Below are 11,259 nucleotides of genomic sequence, written 5' to 3'. Positions count from 1 at the left end.
AAACAACCCATGCAATTTAAAAAAAACAAAAAAAACAATAAAGGAAAAAACTGCTGAAATTAAAAAAAAAAAAAAAAAAAAAGAGGAAAAAGATAAGGGTATCCACTTTTGTAGGATTAAAATAAAGCTATTTTGAACGAATGTTAAATCATAATTAAAAAAAAAATTGATAAACCTTGAAGAGAGAGAGAGGGAGTATGGGAAAAGAGAATAGGAAAGAAAATAGGAAGAGATAAAGAGAGAGAGAGAGAGAGAGAGAGAGAGAGAGAGAGAGAGAGAGAGAGAGAGAGAAAATAAACTTAAGAAAAAAAAAAAGAAAAAAGGAAAGAGATAAAGGAGTCGACTATTTTGTAGGATTGAAATAAAGTTATTTTGTAGGATTAATAATAAACGAATGTTAAATCATAAATAAAAAAATAAAAAATTTGATAAACCGTGGAGACAGAGGAGTATGAGAAAAGAGAATAGGAAAAGATAGGTTGTCGATCAAAAACTTATGAGAGATAGTAAGTGGATTACACACGTCCACCTCTTAATTGTACAAGAATCAAAACTCAGGTTCTCATATGAGGATCTAATTCGGACTCCCCAATTGGGTTGGTCAATACGCGCTCTCGCATTGCCATAAGATTTTAAATAAATAAAAATTTTGAAAGACAACGAATCCACATCATTTTGAATATTTTTAATTTATTTTTTTATTTTTTTCACCTTTCACATTATTGGCTTTTGATTTTCTACTTCTTCCCGCTCCTAGTTCAGACTCCAAGAGTCCAGAGTACTCATGCTCCCGTAACGCTCCAGTAGGAGCTGATCAAAAGATCACGTAAAGAACTGAGAAGTAAATGAGTAAATAATATCTGCCCTGTGGTGACATCGGTGACTGGGCCCCACTTCCAACAGGTCTCCATTGGAGATCTCCAGCGGGTCCCACCTTCCACAGCTATAAAGGCCCTCCGCTTCGTCTCATCTCCCTCGCTCACTCTCCCACTATTCCCCGCTGTCTCTTTCTATCCCCCGAAGCAGAAGAGAGTCAAGAGACACAGGACACTCTGAATTGGAGAAGCGTTTGTCGTTTTCTACGAGATCACGTCACCGCTGCTTCTTCCCCTGCGGTCCTCACCTCGTCGACAACCATGGTTGACGTCGACCGGAGGATGACCCCGGCCCACGTAGCTGGCCTACGCCGGCTGTCCGCTCGTGCTGCTGCTGCTTCCACTGCCTCCAACACCACCACCTCCACTCCCGTCCGAACAGGTCTCGATTCTTTCTCTTCCCTTGCCGTCAAGGTCATCTCCCACCTTCGCAGCTTCAGCATTCTGGTTCAACCGGGCCTCTCCGACGCAGAGTTCGCCCGAACCGAGGCAGAGTTCGGCTTCGTCTTCCCTCCCGACCTCCGTGCCGTTCTCTCCACCGGTCTACCCGTTGGCCCCGGATTCCCCGAGTGGCGTGCCGGTTCTGGATCTCGCCTCCGTCTCCACGCCTCCCTTGACCTTCCAATCGCCGCGATTTCTTTTCAGATTGCACGTAACGCTCTCTGGCCCAAGTCTTGGGGTCCACGGCCATCTGACCCTGAGAAAGCTATGCGCGTCGCTCGAAATGCACTGAAGAGAGTACCCATCTTGATCCCTCTCTTCAACCACTGCTACATCCCTTGCAGCCCATCTTTGGTAGGAAACCCTATCTTCTTCGTCGACGAGAATCGGGTATTCTGTTGCGGATCCGATTTATCCAATTTCTTCGAACGGGAGTCCCTGTTCCGATGCGATAACGATGGTTGCGTCCTAAAAAAACAGCGCTCCGTCAGCGAAAAGACAGCAGTTTCGTCCTCATTTTCCTCTAATTACTCCCGCAGAAGCTTAGATTCTGGGAGCAGAACACCCAGATGGATTGAATTCTGGAGTGATGCAGCCGTCGATAGAAGGCGTAGGAATTCATCATCTTCGTCGTCTTCTTTATCGCCCGATCGATACTATGAGATTCCTCGACCGATATTTCGGGGAAAACTGCCGAAATGGGTCGAAGGGTATTTGGAGCGGATCGGAACAGTCCTGAGTGAAGGTGGGTGGGATGAGACTGAAATAGCCGAAATCGTACAGGTATCGTCCTCTGGTTTTTTTGAAAGAGACGTGATTTTGTTAGATAATCAAGCAGTGTTGGATACTCTGCTACTCAAGGCAGACCGGTTCTCTGATTCATTGAGAAAAGCAGGGTGGAGCTCTGACGACATCACTGACGCCCTGGGTTTCGATTTCCGACTTGAAAAAGAGAGTAAATTATTGAAGAAAATTTCACCGGAGCTCGTCAAGAAGATCGGAAAGCTTGCAGAATCCGTCTCCCCCTCATAAAATCTTTTACCGGTATCGATCGGGCATCATTTTTTTTTTTTTTTTTTTTTTAAATTATAAACTTTCCCATATATCAAAGCTCCTCGTCACCTCGTGTAGAACATATAAACATTACTTGGAAGTTTTAAAATATAACTCATAGATCTTTATTATAGTATCCATACTGATACTCTCTAAATCAGATTTCTTCTCCTGTTTTCTACTTTTCTTTTGTGTGTTCCTCATCGTCTCTGTGGCGTATGAGGGTTTCCATGGTCCAACATTCTTTGAGTTTTATTACGGGGTTGGCCATATTGAGGGAAATTTTTTTTGTTTCAGGTAGGAGTCCTCGATATTCCCGTGAGGCGTGAGCTGATCTACCACTGCAAAATGCAAATAGCCAACCTCGAAGCAAGATTGTCTGTAAAAAACGACCTCTGCTTTTTGGAGAAGAACCCTTTTAGAATTCTGGTAGATATTATGGAAGAAACTAATAGGGTGTTAGGGGTTGGAGTGTCTCTGTAGCTGTAGAATGTCAGATGATACCCAACTCTGTGAAGCCGCGTGTGTCGTTTATAGGAGTGTGGGGAAAAGGAATTGTGGCTTCGAATAGGGTCTAAACTCTACACTCCAAACTCTTTCCCTCCCCTTCCCTTGCCTCCCCTCTTTAGATTTTAGCTTTTCAGGGACATAACAACGAGGGGTGCAGGAGGAAGTGTAAGAGTGCCTCATTCACCCTCTCCCTGTAGGGGTGTCAACGGTCCGGGTTGGTCCAGTTTCGATCCGGTTTTATCGGTTTTGGTGTGACTTTGAAATTGATCGAAACTGACCCATTAAGGATTTATCGGTTTCGGTCCGATGTCGACTTCGATGTGGTTTGGGTTTGGGTTGGTACCGATTTGGATTTATCAGGTTTATTTTGTTTTGGATCGGTTTTTTAAACCGGTATGGAGCCATTAGGAAACAACCAAATGTTGAACTGTTGAACTTCGGTTTTTTAAATTGATTTGTAATCGGGTTGGTTTTGGTTTTTGGTCTAATTTGGATTCGACTTTCCATACAAATGTATACAAAAATATGCAAATTTTGATTTTTTTTTAATGAATTTTGGAGTGTTTCGGTTTCTTACCGGTTTGGTTTCAGTTTCGGTGTGAGTTTTGAGCCAGTTTCAATTTGGTTTTAGGTTCATCCGGTTTTTGGTGCGATTCGGTTTCATTTTGGGATTGCAATACTCGAAACCAAACCGAACCAATAAAGCTTCGATTCAATTCAATCCGTATTGTTATTGGTTCGATCCGACCGATTTTACCGATTCGATTTAGGAATTGACCCCCCTATCTCCCTGTATGTCTATCTGAATTGTGGGAGTTTCTGTTTCCCACTTTTCTGGCGGACAGGAAAGACAGGAACTGAGGAGGCGGGTAACAAAAGCATAAATAGTGTTGCAAGGGAAGGGTGATTCCGTGATTAGGACTCTGATGCCCTCCAATAGGAGCCCACGTGATGCGGGTCCCAACCCAGTTGAGAGCTGATTGGTTGTCTGCAATCGTGGAGTTGGTGACAGATAGACGGTTTCAGGCCTTTGTTGGATTCCGGGACAGGTGCTGCCTATTGTCACTGTTTCTTCTTCTTCTTTTCGAAGTTTGAATAATTTGGTCATGCTTTTCCCATTTCCTCCCTCCCATTAAGCTAGCCAATGTTTCTACCCCTTATAACAGAACGGTAATTCTATATTTTGGATCACAATATCGAGTTGGCCGTAGTCCGTAGATCTACGGAAGGTATCTGACTGGGCTTGTTTTTTAGGCCCATCAGTAGGTTTGGAATTAAATGCTCCAACGGTCATCCAACCGTTATTACGTCACTTGCGCACACCGCTACTAACGGCTCTTCACGTGTTGACCCTCGATTTCTGCATACGGCGCTACCGCCACCGCTAAGCTATTGGTGTAATCGGCGACGTACGGCGGGCGACACAGGCGCTGACGATGATCATTTCATTTGAGCTCCTTTTGCCCATGTGAGGAAATTAAATGAATTGATCTCTCTCAGGATTTACGGTGTATTGGGGTGGGCTCGGGGTTTGGGCCATTGGGCTCACATGTCCGGAGACTCTGTATCGGATATGCGCTGTGCTGCTTGCCTTGCTAATGGTATTTATTTGCTTTGTTTATTGGGGATGGCGTGGGTCATCATATCAGCAAATTATATTTTCTTGGATGAATTTTGCCACCTTAGTAGATGTGAGGACGGCAAATGACTGAGCTTCTACCCATTTAGTGAAATAATCAATGACTATCAAAATGAACTCGTGACCATTGGATGCTTTAGGGTTGACCTTCTTTATGATACCAATGCCCCAAGTAGAGAACGGCCAAGGAGAACTGAATGAATATAATTCTATCTGCGGGATATGTATGATATTGACAAATATTTGACATTTTGTGGCATTTTCTGACAAAACCCACACAGTCTGCTTCTATTGTGTTCCAATAGTATCACAGCTTGAGAATCTTCTTGGCTAGCATTTTATTATTGATATGGGATCCACAAAGGCTTTGATGAATTTCCTCCATGATAGTTGTAGTTTGCTCTTCATTCACGCACAACAACTGTATTCCATCATAGGACCTCTTGTATAACAAGTCCCTTAAATGATAAACTAGGTGGCATATCTCTGTAAAAAATTCTTTTCTCTATCTGTGGCTTCAACTGGGTACTTCCTTTCCTTGATGAAATTCACAATATGAGCAAACCAAGACCGACCATCTACAGTGAGAGAGTTCACCGAATTCTGATAATAAGCATGCTTCTTTGTTCCACCAAGAATGGTCGGACCCTAGCCATAGGGTTGCATTCTACCATGGAAGCTAAAGTTGCAAGGGCATTGGCAAATCGGTTGTTATCCCTCTGAAAAGTATTCGAACGAGATCTTTTCAAAGTGTCTAATCACTTCTTCTAGATGTTCTTAATACAACTTTAATTTCTCTTCTTTGGTCAACAGATGACAATGGATGAATTGCCATACATCTTGATCCTTTTCACTTCAACAGTTAGAGCAGCTTCGAGCCCCAAAGCACAAGCTTCATATTCGGCAATACTATTGGTACAGGGGAAATAAAGGCGGAATGATGAAGGTAAATAAAGCCTGTCAAGAGTGACAAGCAATATTTCTGCACCACACCTCTTTCAATTAGTTGCTCCATCAAAGAACAACTGCCATTCATTAGCCGTGTTTTCTTCTTCTAATGCTGTGATCTCTTCATCTAGGAAGTCATCATCTAGAGCTCTTCCATCTTCTGTGGGGTGGGCAGCCAAATGATCGGCTATAGCTTACCCCTTGATAGACTTCTGAGCAACAAAGGTGATATTAAACTCTTATAACAATAGCAACCATCGAGCCATCCTTCCTGTTAGATTTGGCTTCTCAAAGTAATACTTGATTGGATTCATTCTTGAGATCAAACGTACCGGATATGCTACCATGTAGTGTTGCAACATTGTTGTTGCTCAAATTAGTGCAGCATAAGTTCTTTCCAAAGATGTGTATCGCGTCACATATTCAAAGAACTTGTTGCTGAGGCAGTATATGGCATGCTCTACCCTCTTTTCTGTTTCTTTTTATATTAGCAACGAGCCCATGGAATATTCTCCCACTGATAAGTATAATAGAAGTGGTTCTCCTTCCACCGGTGGGTCAATACTGGTGGTCTCAATCCTTTGATTTTATCAAAAGCTTGTTGGTATTGGTCATTCCATTCTGTGGGCTGATCCTTCTTCAGAAACTTGAAGATTGGTTCGTAGATTGTAGTTAGTTGAGCTATGAACCTGGTGATATACTAGATGTGACCTAGGAATCCTCGTATCTGCTTCTCAGTGCGAGGCATGGGCATTTCTTGGATTGCTTTGATCTTGATAGGGTCGACTTCAATGCCCTTTTCACTCACCAAAAATCCCAATAACTTTCCTGTTGTTGCCCCGAATACACACTTTTGGGGATTTAACTTCAACTATTACTTCTTGATTATTTCAAAGAATTGTCTTAACACAGGAATATTCCCCTGCCGATCCCTTGACTTTGCTATCATGTCATCCACATTGACTTCTACATCTTTATTCGTCATGTCATGCAATATAGTTGTAGCTGCTAGTTGATAAGTTGCCCCGGCATACTTCAATCCAAAGGGCATCACCTTGCAACAATAGATTCTCCATGGAGTGGTGAAGGTTGTCTTTTCATGAGCCTCTAGGTGCATGCTCACTTGATTGTATCCCAAGATTCCATCCATAAATGATAGCAAGGCATGCCCTACCATATTGTCGACCAATGCATCAATGTGAGGTAATGGGAAGTCATCCTTTGGGCTCACCTTATTAAGATCTTAAAAATCTACGCACATTCGTACCTTGTCATCTTTTTTTTTAGCACTGGTACTATGTTAGCCAACCATTGGGGATACTTTACCACTTGTAGTAACCTCACGTTCCACTGTTTTACAACTTCGATCTTTTCACTCCATTCTGGATGCATCCTTCTGAACTTTTTCTTGATAGGCTTCGCCCCAGGGTAGGTTGGAAATTGATGTTGCACGATATTGGGGTCTATATTAGGCATATCCTCATAAGCCAAGCAAAGACTTTGGTGAACTCCTTCAGAAGATTAATCATCTATTCTACCTCTTCATCATCTAGGGTGGTATCAATTTTTACCTCTCGAAGGCATTGGTCGGTTCTTAAATTAATAACTCGGGTAACCTCACGGATGAGTTGGTCTTTCTTTGGTTTGCATTGTTTTATTAACTCTTAATGTTTATTAAGATCATCATAAGAAAAAGGAGGCAAGTCATACTCGGAATCAAAAATTTCATTCATGAAAGGAGTAACAGACTCAACATACACGGGCTTTGGAGTTTCCTTGAGAGGGAACGCTGACTCATAATCATAAATAGAAGACTCAATAACAGACTTGACTACAGACTCGATGACTGATTTGATGCTTTTATCAGTGGTATTTAGGCTGGTTGACTCAGTAGCATGAGTAAACTTAAAGTTCTCCCCAATGCTAGTCCAGTTCAGGAGTGGGTCAACGGCTTGATGGATAAGTAGATGCAGCAGGGGGCCTTCTTCTTCTTCCAGGAAGGTCACTACTATTTCTGTAGTGGTGCTAACATGGTTCTCTTTGATAGGTTCTTGCTTCTTCACAAATACAAGCTGATCTATTTCATATTCTCTAAAACCGAACTTCTTGAGGGGTGAGGATTGATGGAGACTGTTAAATCCCCTTTCTATGAAGTCCAACTTTTCAAGCCTACTGATTGAGGCCATCCCTGCTCCTCAGTCACATCTCTGACCACCATGGGTCTTCCCGTTGCAATTGATTCTGGCACAGTGCATGCAGACCATCATTCTTTGTGCTCTTCTTTACTTTGTATAAACAGTCCTTCCTCGAAAAGGTTTGGGCTTGAGCTCATGTAACTCCTGAGCTCATGGTTCTCACAGAAATGAAGAGATATGGTTCTTCAGATTAGTGGAAAGTTGCAAACTCCAGATAGTCTTATCTTCTTTTCCCATTCTCTCTTCAAGAGGACTCAGGGGCTCGATACTTCCTTTCACCGGATCAGTGTTGTAGGGTTGTTAGAGGAGAACCCTCCTTCAATCAATGCTACTTCTACTATTCCAGTGATGTAGCTGTCTAATTCTCTTTCTTTGGCTTGCTGTTGTTCTAGCTCCTGAGTCACCCAATCGAACTCATCTTAAAAGAACACCTCAAATCCTGGTTTCATCTTTGTGATGGTTTCATCAAACCATGGCTCAACATTACCGCAAAAGGGAAAATCTTCTCCTTTCCTTACAAAATATCCATTGAGAATGGGGTAGTAAAAGGCGGATATTTTTCTGGTCATTCTTAGTATCTTCTGCCCCTTGCGGATGTTGTTGTTTCTTGGTCCGGTGTTTTGAGGAGTGTACACTAGACCACTTCTTCCCTTGTTAACCACCAAAGTAGGTTGCTTTGGAACGCCCTGATGATACTTCCCAAGTCCCATTCCAGGGAAATATTGCAGATGATGAGGTATTTTATTGAATTTTATAGTTTTATGTTTGAGTATATGTGCTTTCTTTCTTTCCCATTTTGATTAAGGGAAGTATCTTACACCAGTACTCATACATTCTTGTTAGTATTTGAGCCATTGTGGAATTTCTTTAATTTTAACCCATAAGGGAAAAAAAAAACCTTAATCAAATCAGGGATGTAATTCTTTCGGCCATATCCATGATATAATAGATACAAGAAAGGGGTCGAACCCAATGTGAGGGTAGCGGCCGGAAAAAGACATTGCATTCCCTCCTTTTGTGGGAGGGGAAAAAATACGTGCATTCTGCCCTCTCTCCTCTCATTCCCTTTCTTGGGGAGGGTGTGTGGTGTGTGCTTAGCCACGGGCCCCACCACCATACCACCGCTCAGAAATATGTGGGGGCCTATTTCGTAGGATTGTAGGGGTTGTCATTGAGACGGGAATTTGATGATGGTCCAATATGGGGATTGGGATCATGGAAAGGGTTTGGAGTAGCCACCTAGGATTATTGGCCTAGGAACTGGGGGTCGGTCCAATTCCTGAGAAAATAGTTCAAAAGTTGGTTTGGTCCAAAGATTTAGGGTACGTGTCAAGTTGTAGAATTGGGAACGTGTTAGGCACTCAATCTACGCGGCTCAATCGGTCTTCCTACTAGATGTTTGAGAACGAATATTTTTCACAATTATTCCTATTCTGCATGCATGGCTAGGTTATCACACATATATACATTAACTGAATTTAAATAATTATGTACACTAAAACAAGGTAAATATGAAGTTTACATTATGCTAATTCGGGTGAGAGATTATACTTGAACTTGATCCCTGTTTTGGGTCAAGAGGGGTGGACCCCCTGATTAGTGTTGGCACAAACTTTCTTGTGGATTCTCCCGGCTCAGGGGAAGATGGTCTTGACCTCAAACTTCCTTTTTCGAGAGATGCTGGCTATGGTAATAGTCGGACAGAGTTTCGACTAGGAAGGCTACTTTCGGGTTTGAATTCTAGTAGAGCTTTAGCTAGGAAAGGTTACTTTCGGGCTTAGGCTGAGATATTACTTTGGCGGAGCTTCTGCTAGGGATGGGCTACTTTCAGATTTTGGCTGAGGTGTCACTCCGATAGAGCTTCCACTGGGAATAGGCTATTGGAGGGCTAGGTTGAGGCTCCGACAGAGTTTCCGCTAGGAATATGCTATAGGAGGGTTAGGCTGTGGTGGCACTCTGGTAGAGCTTCTATTAGGAATACGCTATAGGAGGGCTAGGCTGAGGTGGCATTCCAGCAGAGCATCCATTAGGAATAAGCTATGGGAGGGCTAGGCTAAGGCTTGAAGAAATTTAAATGATTGAAGAACTTCGAAGGCCCAAAGAACACTTCAAGCACTTCATCTCTCTGAAGACTTGAAGAACCTCAAAGGGGGGGATGAAGGCAAGGTTTTTCCTATGAAAAAATGCTCACTAAAAATTTTGGATGATTGAAGAACTTCGAAGGCCAAGAACACTTTGAAGAATCGATGTTATGAAGATCTCTCTAAAGACTTGAAGAACCTCAAAGGGGGAGGGGAGGAGAGAGGGCAGAGCTTCTCTACAAGGGTGAACACTAGGAGGCTTGAGTGTAAAAAACCAAAGGGAGGGGGATATTTATAGTTGTTTTAGACCAATGGGGAGGAAAGAGGGATTTCCTTGGCCAATGGGGTTAAAAAGTGAATTTTCTTGGCCAATGGGGTAACAAAGTAAATTTTTGGGCCAATAGGGTGAAGGGAGAATTTCTTTGGCCAATGAGGTGAAAAGATGTTTTTTTGGGCCAATGAGATGAAAAGATGCTTTTTTGGGCCAATGGAAGGAAAGGTAATTTTTTGGCCAATGGAGAAAAAAGATACTTTTTGGGCCAATGGGAGGTCGTGGTGTAGGGTACGTTAGCGGGGCAGGGTGGAGTACACAAGCAGGTGAAGTGGGAATCTCATCAGGAAATTGATCATCAGAGTGAGGATTTCGGTCATCGGCAGGGGCATCGGGCACGAGCATTATTCGGGGGCGTCAGCCATAATATGGGGGCATTGGGCACCATACGGGGGACACTGGGCACCATACAGGGGCATCAGGCACCATATGGGGCATTGGGTATCATGCGAGGGTGCCGGGTATTATGTAGGGGCACCAGGCACCATGTGGGGGCACTGGGCATCAGGCGGGGTGCCGAGCATCATACGGTGGCACCAGGGCTCTGGACCGATGCATGCAAGGCGCACAAGGCCGATCATTGTGCACAGGGATGCACAAGGTTGGGCAAGGTTAGTGTACGTGAGGGTGTGTAAGGCTGTAGTGTGGGTGCTTGCATGGGCGGGGTTTGGATGCTTAATGTGTAACTTCTGGGAATGATTGCAGGAGATCCGATAATCCAATTTTGACGTACCATATATCATTGGAATCGTGATTCTAATCCATCCGTGTAGTCAATTTGGACCGGATACCTTCATATGAGAAGTCGTAATTGGATACTTCTTTTCTCTCACATGAGATTTTTAGGGTTTTCAGGCGAGTATGGAATGCGTCTGGGTTGGGTTACCTTAGTTAATTGTCATCTCCATCGATCAGAAGTAAGAAGTCGCATCCATGATCTGTAAGTCATCATAGCTGGGGGAGGGTGATAAAATTGGGTGTTAACAGATTGTCCCTCTTTGGTTGAGGCCTGTGCCAACAGCCGAAGGGCAAAGAAATGAACCACCACATTTTATCACCGGAGCATGTACAACCATCATCTTGCTCATCACTGACAGAGTTGAAAAATACAACAGGTAATATCTCTTAACTCTTTAATGTTTAGGATCCTACCTAGGCCACCAATTGCAGGAAAGATTTGAACCCT

General features: G+C 43.2%; 1 protein-coding gene across 1 annotated transcript; it reads left to right on the top strand.

Annotated features, from left to right (window-relative positions):
* The first annotated feature begins 992 nt into the window (after window positions 1-992).
* LOC122062428 lies at window positions 993-3,151 on the top strand. Its single transcript, XM_042626069.1, has 2 exons — window positions 993-2,360; window positions 2,667-3,151. Exon 1 carries the CDS (start codon window positions 1,137-1,139, stop codon window positions 2,346-2,348), a length of 1,212 nt encoding a protein of 403 aa, XP_042482003.1. The 5' UTR covers window positions 993-1,136; the 3' UTR covers window positions 2,349-2,360; window positions 2,667-3,151.
* Window positions 3,152-11,259: the final 8,108 nt, after the last annotated feature.

This window comes from Macadamia integrifolia, unplaced genomic scaffold (genome assembly GCF_013358625.1).
Source record: "Macadamia integrifolia cultivar HAES 741 unplaced genomic scaffold, SCU_Mint_v3 scaffold1025, whole genome shotgun sequence".
In the NCBI taxonomy this organism is placed as follows: domain Eukaryota; kingdom Viridiplantae; phylum Streptophyta; class Magnoliopsida; order Proteales; family Proteaceae; genus Macadamia; species Macadamia integrifolia.
The sequence above is the reverse complement of the archived record's forward strand: the minus strand, read 5'-3'. Positions and strand labels throughout refer to the sequence as shown.

Excerpts from the sequence above, each read along its gene's own strand:
- LOC122062428 (XM_042626069.1), top strand. The coding sequence starts at position 1,137 with ATGGTTGACGTCGACCGGAGGATGACCCCGGCCCACGTAGCTGGCCTA.